This window comes from Astyanax mexicanus, chromosome 11, assembly GCF_023375975.1.
Source record: "Astyanax mexicanus isolate ESR-SI-001 chromosome 11, AstMex3_surface, whole genome shotgun sequence".
Classification (NCBI taxonomy): Eukaryota; Metazoa; Chordata; class Actinopteri; order Characiformes; family Acestrorhamphidae; genus Astyanax; species Astyanax mexicanus.
Window position 1 is genome coordinate 22,745,045 of NC_064418.1, and position 22,197 is coordinate 22,767,241.

General features: G+C 38.0%; 1 protein-coding gene and 2 long non-coding RNA genes across 5 annotated transcripts; 1 reads left to right on the forward strand and 2 right to left on the reverse strand.

Annotated features, from left to right (window-relative positions):
- Positions 1 to 389: 389 nt before the first annotated feature.
- Positions 390 to 4,254, reverse strand: LOC111196469 (piggyBac transposable element-derived protein 4). Of its 2 annotated transcripts, XM_022685783.2 has the most exons (3): positions 4,186 to 4,254; positions 2,799 to 2,979; positions 390 to 2,039 (listed from the first exon to the last, which is right to left on the reverse strand). In XM_022685783.2, the coding sequence occupies exons 2-3, from the start codon at positions 2,957 to 2,959 to the stop codon at positions 494 to 496; spliced, it is 1,707 nt and encodes a 568-aa protein (XP_022541504.2). In that variant the 5' UTR covers positions 2,960 to 2,979; positions 4,186 to 4,254; the 3' UTR covers positions 390 to 493. The 2 variants fall into 2 exon arrangements, with proteins under 2 accessions (XP_022541504.2, XP_022541503.2); XM_022685782.2 differs by lacking the exon at positions 4,186 to 4,254 and having other exon boundaries at positions 2,799 to 3,741.
- A 780-nt stretch (positions 4,255 to 5,034) lies between these two features.
- LOC125805052 (uncharacterized) lies at positions 5,035 to 6,441 on the forward strand. 2 transcript variants are annotated; one of them, XR_007441332.1, is made up of 3 exons: positions 5,035 to 5,155; positions 6,273 to 6,308; positions 6,389 to 6,441. It is a non-coding gene; the product is annotated as an uncharacterized LOC125805052 (long non-coding RNA). The 2 variants fall into 2 exon arrangements; XR_007441333.1 differs by having other exon boundaries at positions 5,035 to 6,308.
- LOC125805049 (uncharacterized) lies at positions 6,314 to 7,613 on the reverse strand. The gene is made up of 2 exons (XR_007441329.1): positions 7,537 to 7,613; positions 6,314 to 6,763 (listed from the first exon to the last, which is right to left on the reverse strand). It is a non-coding gene; the product is annotated as an uncharacterized LOC125805049 (long non-coding RNA).
- Positions 7,614 to 22,197: the final 14,584 nt, after the last annotated feature.

Sequence of the window (22,197 nt, forward strand, 5' to 3'; positions counted from 1 at the left end):
GTCTTGAGCAGTTTGCGACAAAGAGTGATCCAAAATTCCAGTTGAGTGGTAAAAGAAGTTTATTAATGTCACAGGAAGCACCTGATTTCAGTATTTTTTCCCAAAGGGTGTGCAACCAAATATTTAGTTACAGGGGACATATATTTTCCTTTTTGTTGTTTAAATATATACACATGTATAAAAAAAGGTTCCAATTACACAATCAACAAGCATTTCCCAATCAAAACATATATAGCTCACTGACTTGTTTAGTACCATGGAAAGACTGTTGCATAGCTGAGGGCTAGCGGTGAGGTAGGTCTCAATGCACCAACACAATTCCGTCTTCGCCTCCATACCTCTGGAGAGTTATTGTGAAGTGGACAAAAATAAAGACCAATAAAGACCAATAAAAGCCTTTTAAATTTTATTTAAAAAAATGTGCATGTGTGAATGAATGTCCAACCACAATTTTTACTGGAATATTAAAGCATAAGAACTGAATAGCAAGTTGTCACTCCTGATCAGGATGCCAGGCGTAAAAACAGTTTCTGTCAGGTTGAAGGCAAAGGTAGACGTCACACTCTTTGCATTTCCAGGGGGTTTTTGTTTGTGTTCCCCTGTACTTCCTGCAATATACACAGGTTTTGCGACCATCAGATGCCCTCATCCTGCGGTCAAGGACAATCTCAGTCCCAGGAACTGGCACATGAACACCACTGGCTTTCTTTACAATGGTCTTCTGTGGCACACCACACAGCTGAGTAGTGAGCTCCTCCATGAAGGCCTTGTAGGTTCTGCTGTCCTGGTTTAGTTCTTTGTGGAGAATGTAGGAATTGGTTGCAGCAATGTCCAAAAAGTAGAAAAAGAGCTTCCTGTACCACTTCAAAGTTTTGTGCTGTGCTGTGTAATACTGGATCAGCTGGTTGGACAAACCCACACCCCCCATGACCTTGTTGTACTCCATCACTGGTGAAGGACATGGAATGGACTGTGTGGTGTAGACAAGCTTTTTGGATTTTACTTTTCTCTGTACCGTATCTCCAGTAAAGGCTTGATGGATAGTGGAACAGACAGACACCTCGTGTTTGTCCATCCACTTCACAAAGAGAAGAGAACCATCCCTTATCCAGCGGTACTTTCCTCTAGGTGAGGTCCTGGTCAGCGCATTGTCAGCATCGTGTGGACAGTCCCTGATGGACTCTCTGTACATTCCACAAGCACCAATCTTACATGTAATTAAGTCCTTAAAGAGCTTCGGGCTTGTGAATAAACTGTCCATATACACGTGGTACCCAGACCCCAGATACCTTTTGTTAATCAGTGACATGACACACTCATACAAGAGTTCCTGGTCTTTGTACAAATTCTTTATAGTACTGAGGGCAAAGTCAACAGTGTACCCGTTGCTAGAATCTACAAGCACAATCATCTTGAACCCCAATCTGGTTAGTTTGTCGCTCATACGGTTATCCACAGCAAGATTCCTGCGGGGATGATAGTACGAATTACAGGCACTCTGAATGGTGCTCATGAGTGGTTTGACCTGGAAAAGTCTGTCGTACTCTGAGGTTCCCTTCTTGGCATCATTCGCTGGGTCCTCATCTGGGTCACTCATGTGTATATTCCAGGATATCGTCCGGTATCTCTCCCTTGACATCACCTGTGTCGGGAAGGGGATGGTAAAAATGCTGTTTTTCCGCCAGTAGTCTGTGATCTGATCCAGTTTGATCATGGCCATGTAGAAGGTCAGTCCAACGTATCTGTAAAATTCTTCCGGTCCCAAATCTGTCCATTTGTACTTAACCCCTCCGGCTACATTCTTGGCAGCTTGCTTGTTGGTGTTTCTGCAGAGGGTTTCCACAGCCTCCTCTGAAAAGAAGAGCTTGAAGAGGTCCAGAGGAGTGTGATTGTCCCCTGAGCTCAGCTGCACACCAGGCTCCCTTGCAGGAAGAAAGCGCAGTGGTGGTGGAGCGACATCGTCATCTCTTTCTGTCTTCCAGGACAGTGTTGGCTGACTCCTTGCTTTTTTCCTTGCAGGTGCAATGTTCTCCTCATTTCTGTAAAATAAAAGTTTTATATTGTAGTCATAAAACTATAATATAGTCTTATTTCGTACTACCCTGAGCTTTTTAAAGGTCTAATTCTGCTAAAATCCCCTTTTTCCTGTTCTTTGTGAAATGCTATAAGTATCTCTGAGTTGTATAGAACACAGAACACTGGTAGATTTTATTACGCTGCTGTGGGAAGGGGATTATTCCCTCTGCCGCAGGTAGTGAGGTTATTCTCGCTGCCGCGAGAAGTGGGGTTATTCAGGCGGCTGCGTGGAGGGGATTGTTTGCACTGCAGCGAGTAGCCAAAACCTGTCTTTCTTCAGAGACCTCCATTTCAGTGATCTAAAGTAGGGCTAAATAGAAAGACCTGAGCACTTTTTTTTCCACAAAAAAGGCTCACATGGCATTTATTCATACTAGAGACCACAATTAGATATTTTTAAATGATTTTAAAAACGATGGAATGAGAACTTTAAAGGACAATAATTTGGCTAGAGCCTTTTTAACGTATTATAATCTCAGGCTAGTGAGACAAAGTAGAGAGAAAGAGAGATATAGGCTAAGATTCTTCAGCAAAGTGACTGCGTGTTGACAGTTTGGAGGAAAATGAAGTGAGGGGTAAAGCAGTGGACGGCCATGGGTAGCTTGCTGGATTCTGCGCTTACCGCCATTGAACAGGTCAGGAACTGCCTTTTCCAGCATATGAACTGATCACAATCATTTACATTGTGTAATACCAAAGCTAGAGGAGCAAACCCCACTTACTCTTCACAAACATCCTCAGGAGAATCACTGAATTCCTCCTCACTCTCCTCACTGCTCCCTTCTGAGGACAAGCTGCAGTCCTCATCACTCTCTCCTGGATCATCACAGCTCTCCTGGATCTGCTGCAGGGTTTTAGCAGCTGCTCCGCAAGAGTGTTCCATCCTGAAGCTCCTCAGTCCGCCTGAAAACAACCCAAAAATGACTCTTGTTTCTAGTAGTCAGAGGAGGCGTTTCCACACCTTTCTAGCCCCATAATCACCAAGTAATGACTGCTGAATCACCACACTGTTAGCATATGCAGAGCTCAGACTGTTAATGGGTGAGCCATCAATCCCAGACTTTTGTGAAATTTCACTCACAAAGCTCTAAAACTATACTGTCTAAATAATACACTAGTAATTATGTAAAATCTATAGACATTTTTATTCATACAACACACAATACACTCATACCGCACAAAACATACACACTCACGTTTACACAGCACAACACACACACTCACACGTTTACACAGCACAACACACACCGCACACAACACACACACTCACACGTTTACACAGCACAACACACACTGCACACATACTCACACGTTTACACAGCACAACACACACACTCACCCCGCACACTGCACACACACCCTCACGTTTACACAGCACAACACACACCGCACACATACTCACACGTTTACACAGCACAACACACGCACTCACCCCGCACACACACTCACCCCGCACACAGCACACACACTTATGGCACACAACACACACACACAGCACACAACACACACACTCACCCCGCACACAACACACAAACTCACAACACACTCGCACTGCACACAACACTCACGCCACACACAACATACACACACAAGACACAACACAATACTCACACTGCACACAACACACACACTCACCCCGCACACAACACTCACACTGCACACAACACACAACACTCACACTGCACACAACACACAAACTCACAACACAATACTCACACCGCACACAACACTCACACCGCACACAACACACGCACACACACCGCACACAACACACACTCACACAGCACACACTCACACCGCAAACAACACACACCGCACACAAAACACACTCACACAGCACACACTCACACCGCAAACAACACACACCGCACACAAAACACACTCACACAGCACACACAACACACACTCACACAGCACACACACTTACAGTACACAACACACACTCACACAGCACACAACAAATCACACACTCACAACACACCGCACACAGCCCAACACACACTGCAAACAACACAACACACCGCACAAAACAACACAAACACTCACACATTAATTGTGTTACTGTAACTAAATGATGCTTTCAGCGCTGGATAACAGACAGACACTTACTGTGAGAGAGTATGCAGTGGGAGAGTTACCACATTACCTCACCTTGTTTTTTTTTTTTTTGTTTTTTTTGAAAAGGTGAAGCTGGCAAATACGGTCACTAATTGAGACACTTCAAAATAAAAGACCCTATCGTTATAGTTTGCAATCGTCTTATGTAAAAAGAAAATAATTAATAAATCATTTAACCCACTGGGGCGGTTTTGTGGTCTCAAATTAAAACACACAGATGATGTTTGGAAATAGATTTCAAGACAATCAAATGCCCCTGTAAGCAGTTCGATTTAAAGTGAAATATATTTGCAGTTTATTTACAGTATACACAACCTAAACGGCCTGATTTAGGAAATGTAACAATTCCCCTTTTAATATATCTAGATAATTTGTACATACAGTGGTGTAAAACGTTGTTTGTCCCCTTTATATGTGTTCTTATTTTCTTTGCATGTTTATCACACTTAGATGTTTCAGATCATTAAACTAATTTACAAATTACTCAGGAACAACACAAGTAAACAAAATACATTTTTTAAATGAAAGTTTTTATTTTTAAAGGAAAAAAAAAATCCAAACCTACATGGTCCTGATTTTAAAAGCACTTGAATATTTAGCACTGAATTATTTTACATTGAATTATTGCATGTGATTTTTTTGCCTCTGAATTAAACACTTTTATTTTTCAGTATATCATTTTCGCTTATTTTATTTTAATGTAAAAAAAAATCAAAAGCAAAAATTCAAGTTTTAAAAATTCAATTAAAATAAATTCAGGTTGCTCAAATTCGACCTGTCAAATTTGACTGCTAAAATACAACGCTCAAAATTCGCTGTCAACATCCGGGACACACAGGATGAGCAATCGATTCAGTCTTCAATCGAGCCAACAACCAGCCAATCACATCACGCTCCGAAGATCACGTGACAGGTAGCGCCTCAGTACAGCACAGCCCCCTCCGCTGCTGCTCTCGAGAAGGTGAGTGTAAAACAGCTGAAAACAGGGCATTTACCTCACCACTGTGGCCATGTAATATCACTTAAACGGTGTAGAAATCCTCACTTTAACCAGGGTTTGCTCTGTGGTTTGTAAACATATTAAATTAAGATAGATATCCAGATATACCTTGTTAAACTAAATAAATAAAGCTCCTCTGTTCATTTCAGAAAGCGCTTCAAACACCAACACTAGATCAATTATTTATAAATACAGCCAGACTGTGTGGAAGATAATTACTACTGTAGAATCTGAGATAGTAACTTAGTTTGCTAAATTATAGCTACCTATCTTGCTAGTTAGCTGTGGGACTGTGCGATTATAGACAAGATACTACCTAGTTAGCGGTTTGTTTAGCAATACCTTATTTACACTTTGCTGCAAAGTATGTTGCTTAGTGTACTGGCCACTGTCTAAATAAATATATTAAGCTATATTACACTTACTGTACCCCTCTCAGGCCGGTCCTCTCATTAAATAAAGGAGATTTATTAGAATTGCTTTTTGTCTCTTTACTAACTAATTTAACAGAGATAAATTAAGATATGACCAGTATTAATTTTATGATATTGATTTTAATGTTTATATTTAATATATATTTTATAAATTTGTTAACAATTCAACTCAGGCTTTAACTGAGGATATCAGCAGTAAATAATAGTCCTAAAATGCTTGTGTAATTAAGATACAGCATGATTAGTCCTATTTACTAGTGCATCTCAATAGTGAAAAATATATATTTGTGTTTAATATCGTTCAGTAAACGGTCACATTTAACTTTTTTTATTTAAACTAGTTTAAACTACATATTCTAGTAAACTGGGTTAAGGTTGGGACAGTAATTCTGGTTTAATGAACTTTTAGCCAGGTAAAAATGATTTGGAATATGTCACTTTACATGTAGTGTAATGTATAATTTCTGTTAAATTATGATATTCTCATGATCTTCAGATTTTCTGAGATGCATTAGTAATTGGTTTGTGCCAAAACCAATGCAATAATAATTGCAAAAATGTTTTATATAAATGAAGTAAATACTGAATCCAAACAACACCAAGTTTAACACAGTCATACTTCTTGTCTTCATTTTCTTAAACAGGATATTTTCTCCCAGAAAAAGAAAGGATAATAAAAGGTAGGTAATGTTTTTAAAATGTTTAATTATATTCATGTATCAAATGCAGTAATTTTTCACGTTTGTTTTGTATTCCACAGGTTTCCTTTCTCCAAACTTTTAAAGAACAAATAAAGAAATCCAATTTCATGCAGTCTGTGCTGTGTTTATTTGATTTATTTACATGTGCCATGTTCTGTTTTTCTTTAGTTGTTTACATGTGTTCTGTATTTTTTTTTTTGTATGTTTTAGGCAGCCTCCCTATATTCTGGCACATCATATCATGTTCATCTTGTTTGTATAAATAATAAAAGCTGTTGCAAATAATGTGGTTCCTATTCATAATCCAAATAATTCTGCATAAAATCTTCAAGTGGTGACTTTAGAATATGGACAGATCTTTGTATTCTTTGACTTCGTTCTTTTCGTGGTGAACTCTCCATAGCTGCAAGCTGAAACTTCATCTTCTTTTCAACCTTAAATAAAAACATCAGATTCACTTTTAGCGACAGCATTTACAAAATGTGATAATTATTATTAACATAAAACATTTAATAAATATTACTAATAATACTCTCTCATGGGTTGCAATATCTGCTTCTCATTTATTAACATGACCTAAATATAAATGTATAAAAGACATCACTAATAAATATTGCACTGATTACAAATTAGATAATGCCCACACATACATCTAGACCTAGTTACCAGCCTGAGAGGTATATAGTAACTGTAATAAATCTCCTTTATTTAATGAGAGGACCGGCCTGAGAGGGGTACAGTAAGTGTAATATAGCTTAATATATTTATTTAGACAGTGGCCAGTACACTAAGCAACATACTTTGCAGCAAAGTGTAAATAAGGTATTGCTAAACAAACCGCTAACTAGGTAGTATCTTGTCTATAATCGCACAGTCCCACAGCTAACTAGCAAGATAGGTAGCTATAATTTAGCAAACTAAGTTACTATCTCAGATTCTACAGTAGTAATTATCTTCCACACAGTCTGGCTGTATTTATAAATGATTGATCTAGTGTTGGTGTTTGAAGCGCTTTCTGAAATGAACAGAGGAGCTTTATTTATTTATTTAGTTTAACAAGGTATATCTGGATATCTATCTTAATTTAATATGTTTACAAACCACAGAGCAAACCCTGGTTAAAGTGAGGATTTCTACACCGTTTAAGTGATATTACATGGCCACAGTGGTGAGGTAAATGCCCTGTTTTCAGCTGTTTTACACTCACCTTCTCGAGAGCAGCAGCGGAGGGGGCTGTGAGCTGCGTTGAGCGGCTCTGCTGTACTGAGGCGCTACCTGTCACGTGATCTTCTTCTTCTTCTTCTTTGTCGAATTAATGGCAGCCAGCACTCCTGTCATTGGTGCATTACTGCCACTTACTGGATAGAACATGAAATGCTGAATTCTAAATCCTATTAAACAGCCCAGATAATTTAAGAAATTTAATCAACTTATATGTGTCGTGAATCATACTATGTATAGATAGATTCCCTACTGCCCGAACTCCTCCAAACACCTCTTCCCTTTGTATATCATATGCCACACACTGTATTAAGACATGTTCTATAGTCTCTGGTTGAGAGCAATACAGACAATTGCCATCCGGATGTTTACCAATTCTGAACAGACTCTGATTCAGTCCACAATGTCCTATACGTACCCTAGTAAGTACCAACTCTTCCTGTCTATTTTTACCTCTAATTATTCTCTGTCCTACTAACCTTTGAAACTTATAAAGATGCCTTCCTTTTTGTTCCCCATCCCACATACCTTGCCAAGTCCTAGTTACATATTTTTTAATGAGCAGCTTAGCCTCCTGCCTGCTTAAGGGCACTGAAACATTAATAAAGTCCAGCGTAAGGGCTCGCTTTGCCAACATATCAGCACATTCATTGCCCTCCACCCCCACATGAGCTGGTACCCACAGAAAGCCAACTGATAAACCCAAATGCTGTAACCTGAGAAGGATCATGAGGACGTCATAAATAATGTCTATCCTTGATGACTTTTGACCGTTCGTTAGGCTTTTCAAAACAGTCTGAGAGTCAGAACATATTACTGTTCTCAAGGGCCGTACATCCTCGACCCAGAGCAAGGCCATCATAATGGCCACCAATTCAGCTGTATACACTGCCACATAATCTGACACTCTCCTAATAAGTTCCGTCTTAAAGGTTGGAACATACACTGATACTCCAGCTCTTCCTGAATCTGGATCCACAGATGCGTCTGTATAAATTTTGAGGTCATATTTATAATAGAGATCTAAATATGATAGTGTTACCTGATCTTTCATCACCTGCTTCCCATGTTTCTTAAACTCATTTTGCAATTTTAAGTCAACTTCCGGCATTGGAAATAGCCAAGGAGAAATTGGTGCCGCAATCACAGTTTTACATAAACAGAGACTTTCCAGATTCATTTGCCGAGCCAATTCACCCGCTATCCACCCAAAACTTTTACCTCTGCTATCACCATGTTCCCAGCAATCCCTTAAAACTATATTAGCAGGATGATCTATATCATGCCCTTTTATTCCCACCCAGTAGGACATGGCTAACTGCTGACGTCTAAGGTCCAGCGGTGGTTCACCCGTTTCCACTAAAATCGCTGGGTTTGAGGAAGATCTAAAAGCCCCACAGCATACCCTCAATGCTTGTAACTGAACTTTATCTACCTTCTGCAACACAGTTTTTGAGGCAGACCCATAAACAACACTACCATAGTCTATTGCTGCACGAATGAGAGAGAAATATATCTGCAGTAGCGCCTTCCTACTTGCACCCCAGTCCAGTCCAGCTAGACATCTCATTACATTAATACTATGTTTACATCTTGATACCAATCTATTAATGTGAGACTGAAAAGTTAGTTTACCATCCATCCATACCCCCAAATACTTAACTTCTGAGACCTGTGTCAAAGTCTGACCATACATCTGTAGCTGAACATTCGGAACATTTCTCATTTTAGTGAAACAAATTGCCTGAGTTTTATTCACTGAAAATTTGAAACCCCATTTAAATGCCCAGTTTTCTACCGCATTGATGGCCAATTGCATTTTCTTCTGGACCTGCCCTACATTACGGCCTCTTTTCCACAAAGCCCCGTCATCTGCATATAATGACTTTCCAATTCCTGAATCAACCATAGAAAAAATATCGTTAATCATTATATTAAATAATACAGGACTACAGACACTACCTTGCGGTGTACCATTGTCCACAGAATAAATTGCAGAGTAACTAGCACCTACTCTAACTTGGATAGACCTCCCAAAAAGAAAATCCCGAATCCAATTGAATAGTCTACCACCAATTCCCATGTTATACAGCTTAACTAAAAGACCTTCTTTCCAAATCATGTCATACGCTTTTTCAATGTCAAAGAATACTGCCATGACAAACTCTTTGGATACCTGAGCCTTCCTTATGTCTGATTCCAGGTATAATACAGCATCTATAGTGCTACGACCTTTCCGAAATCCACTCTGGTAAGGAGACAATAATCCCCTCCTCTCTAGTTCATACAACAAACGTCTAACAATCATTTTCTCCATAAGTTTGCACAGATTTGAAGTCAGAGCAATAGGCCTATAACTAGATGCATGTGATTTGTCTTTCCCTGGTTTTACTATAGGAACTACCACACCATGCTTCCAAGAATTGGGTAGGCTTCCTTCCTTCCATACTTTGTTAAATAAAGCTAAAACACACTGAAGAACTCTATCTGATACATTCCTCAACATAATGTAGCAGACCTCATCTTTCCCAGGTGCAGTCTGCCTAGCTGACTCTAATGCCTGTTTCAGTTCCAGTAGACTAAATTCGACGTCCAAAGGGTGTCCACCATCCTCACATCTCGTAATAATACACTGATTTAGCCTATTCTGCTGTTCCCTGTACAACCTTGCGTCTTCAGTTAAATTATTATTACTATGAATCGCAATAAAAGTCTTTGCTAAAATCTCAGCTTTTTCTCGGTCCGACACTGCTATCTCAGCCCCATGCTTCAGAACAGGGATACTACAGTCAACCCGTTTACCCCCCATTTTCTTAATCATACTCCACACATCAGCAACAGATGTTTGTCGTCCTAAAGAAGAACAAAAATCCCTCCAATACTTTCTTTTAGCCTTCCGAATAACATTCCGAGCTACTGCTCTTGCCTTTTGAAACTCAATTAACAATTGAAAGGTATGAAGGGACTTCAGAGCTCGAAACGCTTTACGCCGACTTTTAACACTCGCTGAGCACTCAGACGTCCACCACGGAACAACTTTCTTTCCCTTCCCACTGTTCGTTTTCCCAATAGCCTTGACTGCAGACTTACACAAAAGATTCTGAATCTTATTATTAAAAGTCTCCACATCATCCTCAAAAGAAATCTCATTAACCCCAGCCTCACATAAATCCAAAAACATACCCCAATTTGCTTTCCTAAAATTCCAACGTTTTACCTTCTCTATATCATGGACTAGGTCCAGACCTATTCTACACCAAATTGGAGAATGGTCACTACCCACCAGGACATCCTGCCTAACCATCCAATCAGCTATCCCAGCCAAATCACCAGACGTCAAGGTCAAATCTAATGCAGAAAATTGCCCCCGTGCCACATCAAACCTCGTCCCTTCACCTGTATTAAGACACACCAGGCCAGTACATTCTAACATTTCTTCCACCACCCTACCATTATGATCAGACTCCTTGCAACCCCACAAAGTACTGTGTGCATTAAAATCACCACACCATATAAATCTATGATACCCTTGGCCACTCACTTTTTCAAGAATATCCAAACTCAGTTTGTCACAAGGATTATAAAAATTAACAATCCGCACAAAACAGGAACCGACCCATACATCCACCATCACACTTTCAAAGTCTGCATTCACCTCTACTATTTTATAACTCAAATCTTGTTTAATAAACATTGCAACCCCCCCTCCAGAGCCCGTCACCCTGTCCCGTCTGACAACCTCATATCCTTGTATCCTATAATCCAGACGTGGGTTTAACCACGTTTCCTGAACACATATAACACTAGGTCGTTCATTGCTACTATTAATATATTGCTTAAAATCCAAACCATTTGCAATCAAACTTCTCGCATTCCATTGCAGGAGAGTAAGGGCCACCATCACATGCCACTTACAGACTGTGAAGTAGCAAACTGCGACATTAAGGACTCATTTAGTTGGTCAACTGTTACACCTTCCATAGCCAGATGTTTCTCGGCTGCCCTAAGAATAATCCTAATCCTTTCAGTTCTGCTATCTGTTTGCGCTGAACAGTTAACTACTTCCACCATAAACGCGAGAAATTTAACTTTGTCCAGGACTAGTACATCCCTACGGACCAAGCTCTGCCCATCCTGAGGTTCCCTCCTCTTCAACTGTTCCTGTGATGACTTGTGCTCTTCACCTAACTTGACCTCCTTTGCAGCCTCAGCATATGACAAACCCTTAGTAATCCTTACACGTTGGATGGTTTGGGCAGATTGATAAACCTCACATCCTCCAAATCCTGCACTATGCTCACCTCCACAGTTACAGCATTTGGGTTTTACTCCTTTTCCACAGTTCCCATACTCGTGTTCTCCCCCACATCTAGCACATCTCAATTTCCCTTTGCAAACTGCAGCAACATGACCATATGCTTGACATTTATAACATCTAAGGGGTGGAGGAATATACGCCCTCACTGCATAACTCAAACAACCCAAATAAACACGAGCAGGTAATTGAGCTTCATCAAACAATATCATCACAGACAAACTGTCAACCTTTTCCCCAGCTTTACCTATCTTGAGACGTTTCACCTCTCTCACCTTGGCCCCTTGCACTCCAGATTTAATCATGCCTTCTGTCAGGTCAGTAGAAACCCCACTGATAACTCCTCTAATCCATGTTCTAGTGGAAAAAAGAGAGCACATTACCTTCTGCCCCGCCAACATCCTAATCTTTAAAGCTAAATCTTGTTGTCTTTTGTCTTTACACATTAGCAGGACCCTCCCATCCCTTAACGGCTTTGCCCAGATTACATCTCCTAGTGCTTTCTTCAGATCCTTTGTCAGTTTAATAGGGTTCAAACTTGTACAACTCTCAGACAAAACCTTGATCACCACTTTGAACTCTTTGTCACCTCTCTGATTAAGTTCCTGGTCATTATTCCCATCTGAGGCTGATCCCCAACTTTTCTTCCGTTTAGCAGTCCTATTTTCAACTTTCTTCCACTCAGAATCAGCCGCAGCTTTCCCACTCAAACTTTCAGGTTCACTTCCTGACTCAAACACCGCACCATCCTCCGGCACCTCTGACCAATCCATGGTGTCCGCGTCCGCCCACCGACGCCCCCCTGTCACGTGATCTTCGGAGCGTGATGTGATTGGCTGGTTGTTGGCTCGATTGAAGACTGAATCGATTGCTCATCCTGTGTGTCCCGGATGTTTACAGCGAATTTTGAGCGTTGTATTTTAGCAGTCGAATTTGGCAGGTCGAATTTGAGCAACCTGAATTTATTTTACTTGAATTTTTAAAACTTGAATTTTTGCTTTTGAATTTTTTTACATTCAAATAAAATAAGTGAAAATGATATACTGAAAAATTAAAGTGTTTAATTCAGAGGCAAAAAAAATCACATGCAATAATTCAATGTAAAATAATTCAGTGCTAAATATTCAAGTGCTTTTAAAATTCAAAATCTGGTGACACTGTTTTACTTCCATACGCCACCCTTAGCAGCAACAACTGCAATCAAGCGTACGCAGTAATGCCGGTCTTACATCTAACGAATTTCGTTTAATATTATATAGTCTTGAGACTCAGATCAAGCAAATAGTGACGTGAACAATGTCACCAACCAATAGGAGAGCTACGGAAGAAGGCAAAAATATATTTCAGGTAACTGTTTAGAAACGATTTTAAAAAACACATTTTGCAGTTACTTATTATTTACTGACTATCTGTGAGTTAAAATGTCTGTGACTGGTCTTTAGCTGTGAGAGTGTGTTAGACTTCTGTCTGTTAAAAGTCTTTACAGAGTCTTTTCACTGTTGTGTAGTGTATGAACAGCTTAAGTTGCAATGAAGTCTTTTACAGAACTGTGGAGGAATTTTGGCCCACTCTTCTTTGCAGAATTGTTTTAATTGCACCACACTGGAGGGTGTCGAACCTGAACCACCTTTTAAAGCATTCAGGTCAGGACTTTGACTACGCCACTCCAAAGTCTTCTTTGTTTTTCTTTAGACATTCAGAGGTGAACTGCTGGTGTGTTTTAGATCATTGTCCTGCTGCAGAACCCAAGTTTGTTTCAGCTTAAAGACATAAACAGACAGCCCGAATTCTCCTTCAGGGATTTTTGGTAGACATAGGTATACATGGTTCTATTTATTACAGTAAATCTTCTAGTTCCTGAAACAGAACCAGACCATCACACTACCACCACCATATTTTACTGTAGGTATGATGTTCTTTTTCTTACGGAGCCCATAAAGGGATGTGGTGTATTTTTTTTTTATGTAGAAAGTGGTGAGCACCGCTTAATAAGTCGTGAGCACCACATACTAAGTCGTGAGCGCGACTTACTAAGTCGTAAGCGACTTACTAAGTCGTGAGCACCACATACTAAGTCGTAAGCACGACTTACTAAGTCGTGAGCACCACATACTAAGTCGTGAGCACGACTTACTAAGTCGTGAGCACCACATACTAAGTCATGAGCACCACATACTAAGTCGTGAGCACCACTTACTAAGTCGTGAGCACCACTTACTAAGTCGTGAGCACCACATACTAAGTTGTGAGCACCACTTACTAAGTCGTGAGCACCACTTACTAAGTCGTGAGCACCAGATAACGGTAGCTAGCAAGCTATAGTTTAAACTGGCATATGTTCCACAGTGTAATGTGATTAACTAGCTAGGTTAGTTAATGTTATCTATATTTCATTGTGAAATGTTTTAGCTAACGTCAGCTAGGTTAGCTAATGGTAACTACTTTATTTCAGTGGGGAATGTTTAGCTAATGTTAGCTAGGTTAGCTAATGGTAACTTTATTTCAATGGGGAACGTTTTAGCTAATGTTAGCTAGGTTAGCTAATGGTAACTACTTTATTTTAGTGGGGAATGTTTTAGCTAATGTTAGCTAGGTTAGCTAATGGTAACTACTTTATTTCAGTGGGGAATGTTTTAGCTAACGGTAGCCAGCTAACTCTTATTAGATGTGCACAGAAAAAGCTTTTGGGCACACACACACACACACACACACACACACACACACACACAAACTCCATCCAGTTATCAAAATCATATTTATTTAGCTGCCATGTGTGATCAAATGTAGGCTGCTTTTACAAATATCTAGCTTGCTAACCTAATGCTAGCTAAGTTAGCTTAGCTTTAAGGCTTTCATTGCTCTCTGTACAATATATGGTAGGCTTGGGTTAAAGTAGCTGCTGTGTTTGGTGTGTGTGTGTGTGTGTGTGCGTGTGCGTGTGTGTGTCTGTGTGTGTGTGTCTGTGTGTGGCTGTGTGTCCAAAAGCTTTTTCTGTGCACATCTAATAAGAGTAAGCTGGCTAATGTTAGTCAACATTTCCCACTGAAAAAAAGTAGTTACCATTAGCTAACCTAGCTAACGTTAGCTAAAACATTCCCCACTGAAATAAAGTTACCATTAGCTAACCTAGCTACAATGGCGTAGGAACCGGGGGGGGGGGGGGGGGTTAGTTTAACTTTGGAATTAGATAGATTGGAAGTCAACGTTAAAGAAAAAATAAACTATATACGTAATGTTCAACTTGCCCTGTACCTGATCAGCTAATTACCCAGATAGCCACCGAGTGCTGGCCCAGTATTGGGCCTTAGCTGGTTTCTGACTGTCCTCAAAGGTGGCCCAGAACCGGCCACCGGACTGGCCCAGTGTATTTTTGAACGTAGGACCAAGTCTGGGCCTTATTCGGTTTCTGACTCCTCGAAGCTGGCTGAGAGTCGGTCACCGGACTCGGCCCAGTGTCTTTTTGAATGTACTACTACTACAAGCTACAAGCTATTTGTACATAAAATTTATGTAAATAACCACTTTGTACATCAATACATCAATATGATTATTATATATTATTATAGGAAACACTACTAAGGAATTCACCATTGGTTTAAATAGAGTATTCTGTTTACTCAATTAGTGTTAATGAGAGAAAAACTTTGTCTGGAAGCTCAAAGAAAGACATAAAACAAAGATTTATATTAAATTTGTGTTTAATTCATAAAGTTTACATATTTAAAAAATAAAGGGAAAAAAAGAAATCAGAAACAGATTACAATTTGCAAATTCTTTTTAACTCATTCAATTGCATACACTACAAAGACAAGAAATTTAATGTTGCAAATATTCACTCATTTTGAATTTGATGCCTGTAACATGTTCCAAAAGTTAAGACAGGGGTAACAACATTATGCATGCATTATGAAGACCAAATACGAGAACGGAGACCCCGGACTGTTTCTTTAACTAGCTGAGCTCTGCGGTACAGTTAAAAAGCTCCCCACGACAGTGCTCTTACTGCCTCTCCCTATTAGGCTACAGAGGGGCATGTGGTGTTGTGTTACAGTGTTTGTTGTTGCACCGCTAAAGTATGGAGGATGTAGAAAAAGAAATCCAACTGATTTGAAAGAATCAGGAAAAAATTGAATTGTGACCCCAAGAATAAATTTTGAATCGAATTTTGGGATTCCCAAAGATTCACAGCCCTACTTTGTACTATGAAAAACATTGGTTTAATAGGTTCGCCCAAACAAAGGTTTGGCACCTGTGGACTTCTTGTTACTTGTTACTTTTTACCGTATTTATTTTTATTTGTATCTGTTTTAATACGTGGTACCTTTGCCAAGTAAAACTCAATATTAACTCAACTTAATATTGAGATAATTGGTTTTAAGAAATTTGCATCGGCCTAAAACATTTTCACAGTACTGTACATATACACACATACTGTATAGGTTTTTGTGTGTGTGTGTGTTTGAGCTGTACTATGGAGGACCAAAAATGACATAAGTATAAATAAATAAATGCAAATATAAATGTAGAAATAATAAATATATACATGAATAAATGAATAAATAAATAAATGTTGAAATAAATAAATATATAAATAAATGCACATATAAATGAATGAATGAATGAATAAATATTTGCATAGGTAAATAAATAAATTAATAATTTCTTATTTATTTACATATTTATTTATATATTTACTTATATGTGCATTTATTTATTTATTTATTCATTTATTTATTTCAACATTTATTCATTTATTTATTTCAACACTTATTTATTCATTCATTTATTTATTTATTTATTTCCACATTTCTTCATTTATTTATTTATCTCCACCGTCCTGTACTTCCGGTATCAGTGAGACAGAACAAAAGGGACGGCACAGCAACATCGCGGCTATAACCCCTACTGCAGTAACAACTGCTGAAAATGAATGAGGGTCAACAGCTTAAAAATGTCACCGCTGCAGGCCAAGGCAGGATGCAGTAGAGCCAAAACTTTTGCAGCTCAAAAACCAATCCTGCTTTAGAGCGAGGATAGGACCGCCTACCTAACTATCATACAAATGCAGAAATACAGAAATAAATAAATTAATAAATGTGGCAATAAATCAATAAATAAATGTTGAAATGTTGAAATAAATGAATGAATAAATAAATGAAAAAATAAATAAATGCACATATAAATGAATAAATAAAAATAAATATAAAAAATTAGAAATTTATTTATTAATTTATTTATTTACCTATACAATTTTTCATGCGTGTATTTATTTTTTATATATTTATTTATTTATTCATTTCTATGTGTATTTATATATGTATTTATTTATTTCAACATTTATTTATTTATTCATTTATTTATTTCAACATTTATTTATTTCTACATTTATATGTGCATTTATTTATTGTGCATTAAAACATATTAATTTACTGACAATAATAAAATGTATCTATGATTTTCCTATTTCCTTTTTTTGCCAATATAAAACATGAATAATTTAATTGCTCTGAAAAGCTCCACTATTTTACTTAATGTTGTTTAATTCTCCTGTTGTGTCTAACAGGATAACTGTGTGTGTGTAATTTAATTTTAAACTTTTTCAAGTAAAACATTTTTGTCTCTAGTATACACTAATATACTGCATACACAAACAACTTCTAGTGTGATTTTACAAATTAGAGAAATGTTGACTAAAGCTTATTTGGTAGTAATGAGTGTGTTTATATAAAAATGTGCTAGCTAAGCAGAGTGTGCAGGAACGTATTACTGAACTCTGGAATAAACAATACAAATAAAGATTTTTTTTATATTAACTCACAGACACAGCACCATTTTATTTAACTAAAAAGCTAGCTAAAACAAACATTACACAGTGACTGGTAGAGACACACAACCACTAAGTTAACCTAGCTGACTAGCTAGCTAATGTACAACATCTAAACAAAAGTTCTGTGGAAGCATTTAGGTTAGCTAGTAAAGACCAATTCGCTAGCTAACTACCAAATTGGTTAACTAGCAAGCCTAAATGCTTTTACAGTATGTATGTTTGTAAAAGCATTTAAGCTAACACTAGCAAACTGGCTGGTTTCTATCCTAGCTAGCTAACTGTTTATAGCTTAGCTAACGTAAATACCGAAACAGTACTTCTGTTCTGGCCTTGTACACTAGTTAACAATTTTAATTTCAAGTAAAAACATACTTTTTGGTTGTCTGTTAGTAACTGTTATAGCTACATTAACATTTACATTAACATGAAATGTGTTTAATGCTACGTTCTGAGATAATTTAGCTTCAGATAATATCACCTTGATATGCTGCTAAGTTAGCTAGCTTAGCTAACTGAAGAGGCAACACAGATAGGGTTATAAATCATATTTGATGGCCAAAATATTTATTAAGTCAAAATAAATTATATTTCAAAAAAGGTACGTAATACTTAGTTAGGTTTGCTACCTACCTACAAACTTAAAAGGTTTCAGGATAGCTGACAGTTGAGGAACGTTGTAATGTTTGAGGAATCCGCGCGCCAAGTGCTACGAGAAACCGCACGGGTTGAACTGGGCTGATGCGCAGGGGCACCAAGGTAAATATCATCTAGATTCATTTACACTCTAAACGTGATCACACGTTTGGGGTGTGCGCGACGGTTGGTTTTGGGGTCTAGGGATGCTGATCGTGTGTGTGCGTGTAGCAGTACTATAACAGGCTCTGTGTGTGTGTGTGTGTGTGTGTGTGTGTGTACTATAACAGGCTCTGTGTGTGTGTGTGTGTGTGTGTGTGTGTGTGTACTATAACAGGCTCTGTGTGTGTGTGTACTATAACAGGCTGTGTGTGTGTGTGTGTGTACTATAACAGGCTCTGTGTGTGGGTGTGTGTGTGTGTACTATAACAGGCTGTGTGTGTGTGTGTGTTTGTGTGCGTGCATGCGTACGTAAGTATTCTTACTGACAGGAGTCATCTATAACTGTAAATAAAAAGAAAATATACAAGTCAGCTTTGGTAGAAAAGTGCTAACAGTAGGGAACAGTCAGTTTTCCACTTTGGTACAGGGTCGTCTGCCGTATTTGAGCCAGTACACACCTGTGTTCAGAGAATCAACAGGTTAGGTGCGACAGTCGTTCACCAGCACCAAAACGACTGCTCAGTGACACTGATGTAGAACACTCAGAAAGTGACACTGGGCCAGCTGTGGGCCAGAAGTATTTTTCTGCTAGCGACTCTAAACCAGCAGTGCCGACTTAGAAACGACTCCGGGCCAAAGTTGCTGGCTATCTGGGTACTGTTTAATTTTTAAACTGTCTTTATTAATTTAGGATTACAGGATTTACTGTGAGCAATAATGAACAAAAATTCATTTAGTTAACTAGTTATCTAGAAGCCAGATGTAGTGGATAGTCAGAATTTAGTACAGTACTTTATGTTTGTAGTTTAAAGCAGTTTCCTGATCCAGCTGATCAGCTAATAAACAGTCATTTACTGAGTTTACTGAGTTTAATCATGTATATCCAGCAGTGCATTAGACACATCATACCACCACTTACTTTATTAAATGTCTTTAAAACAGAGAAAGCTCTAGAATATGTAGAACAGTGTTAATATTCAGTAGAATATGTAAGAACAGGGTTCACAGTAAGGCCACATGTCCTGACGTTTATAATTAAAATCTTTATGAAACGTAAAGTTACATTCTTTTACATAAAAGGACACCAATCTTTAGAAGAGCTCTTAATAGAAAAATAAAAGCGTAGGATTTTTTTTAAAGAGTGGAGAAAATGTAAATATACAACAGAATTGACAATACATGATTATAATAATAATAATAATAATAACCAAATCTGTTATATTATTTTAAATATTAGGTGATAACTGATCATTTTTGTCAGATGTATATGTATATGCATAATTTTTTCTTACAACAGTAAATGTAATGTGAAGTAACATGTTTAGGTTGTAAAATCACCTTGTTAACTAATAAAAAACAAAAAACAGAAAAGAAAATATTATTTGTGATTAAAAGTAATTTCCACAAATGTTGTTCTAAGAAACTATATGGTGGGCTTGGGTTCATATTGGCAAATGTGTCCCCCCCCAATATCAAACCTGCTCCTACGCCCTTGCCTAGCTAACGTTAGCTAAAACATTCCCCACTGAAATAAAGTAGTTACCATTAGCTAAACTAGCTAACATTAGCTAAAACATTGCCCACTGAAATAAAGTAGTTACCATTAGCTAACCTAGCTAACGTTAGCTAAAACATTTCCCACTGAAATAAAGTAGTTAATATTAGCTAACCTAGCTAACGTTAGTGAAAAAATTCCCCACTGAAATAAAGTGCTCACGACTTAGTATGTGGTGCTCACAACTTAGTATGTGGTGCTCACGACTTAGTATGTGGTGCTCACGACTTAGTAAGTCGTGCTCACAACTTAGTATTTGGTGCTCACGACTTAGTAATTCGTGCTCACGACTTACTATGTAAAAAAAAAAAAAATTACACCACGTCCCTTTAGGGGCTCCGTATTTTCTGAAATACGTTGTTACTTTTACACCAGATGATCTTACGAGATGACCTTGATGGATCATCAACACATTTTCTGGCTAAATTTTGACAAGCCTTAATGTTCTTTTTGCTCAGCAGTGATTTTCATCTTGACACTCTGCCATGCAGGCTAAATTTGCCCAGCCTCTTTCTTAAGGTGGAATCATGGACACTGATCTTACATGAGGCAAGTGAGGCCTGCAATTCTTTGAATGTTGTCGCTGCACTCTTGGGGTAATTTTGGTTGGCTGGGCACTCCTGAAAAGGTTAGTCACTGTTCCACATTTTTGCCATTTGTGGATAATGGCTCACACTGTGGTTCGCTGGAGTCCCAAAACGTTAGAAATGTCTTTATAGCCTTGTCCAGGCTAATAAATATAAATTACTTTCGTAATCAGGCCTGAGTGTGGTTAAAGAAATTGAACTCAGATGTGATAAACCACAGTTTCACACAGTTTTTGTGTTTACTTGTGTTGTCTTTGATTTAAATTTGTTTGATGATCTGAAACCTTTAAGAATGATAAACATGCAAAAAAATTGGTTTATTAATAGAAGCTGTTATTGAGAAATATGTATGGCTATTTCTTACAACAGATAACAGATCGTCAGAACCTTTTTTTCACTGCAGTCATGTCATCATTTTGTAGTCGGCCGCATGTTGTTTATTCAAATATTTGGTGTTTTGGGTCTAAGCACAATAAAATCTCTAGCTTAAGAGAAGGAACACCAAATATGGGCATACAGACTAGGTCAGTGCACATAGCTGCAGAAAGCATAAAATAAGGTAATGCTGATTTGATCTGAAGCACAAAAATACAAATTATGATATGGAGTTATTAAATCTTAGTTTCCAGGGAGACTTAAGGAGTTTGTCTGCTATAAAATATATCTAGTAATATTAACCTAGATAGTGCAGCAAACCTGATGACCTAATAATGCACAGCTAAATGTTTTAGGCTACACATTTTTAGAGTTCTTTCCAGACATTTTATGCAGTCCTAGGAAGTTAGACATCCTAACAGACAGTACTTTGGAGAAGAGTAAGACTAAATATATAACCAAAGTGCAGAAGAATTAAAATCTTAATCAAATTTGGCAGGAGCTTCAAAACTCTCATCCTACTCCATTAAAGCTCCACAACGTCAGGCTTTCTGTCTAAACTTCCAAATGCTCCTCAACAGAATCTAGAATAGAATTACTGATCACAAGAAATACTAATATGACATGTTTGTAATTTATATAATTCCCTACTGTATTTCTTTTATATCTTTCAGCCCTGATGAGCTGTGCCTTCCCTCTCTCGCAGTTCACTATTATGTCATTTTTGTAAGAGCTGATCATCATTTGGAATGCACATAGTGCACCTACTACCCACCTACATATAACATAAAACAGGCTCTGTATCTCCAATGACTCAAGTCAAATAAAAAATAGCACAATAACACTGTAATACCCTCAGTTTCAGTCATTACACTTTAGAATATAATGTTTAGTACGGATCACTAGATAACAGTTTATGTCAGTGATGCACTCTACATTACTCCTACTGGTAATAATTTTATTTTTATTGTGATAATAAGATATTTGTTGATATGGAGATGGGGTACCTTTCATAATGATATTGTTAAATTTTTACTTGAAAATGTTATTGTAAAGTCACCACCATCAGAGGACGTTTTAAATGAATATGTTTACAATTCGTCAGTGCTGTTGACTTATTAAAGTAATCTTTTAATATAAAATATATTTATATAAAATATGAGTAAGAATAAGAATGAATTAGACACAATAAA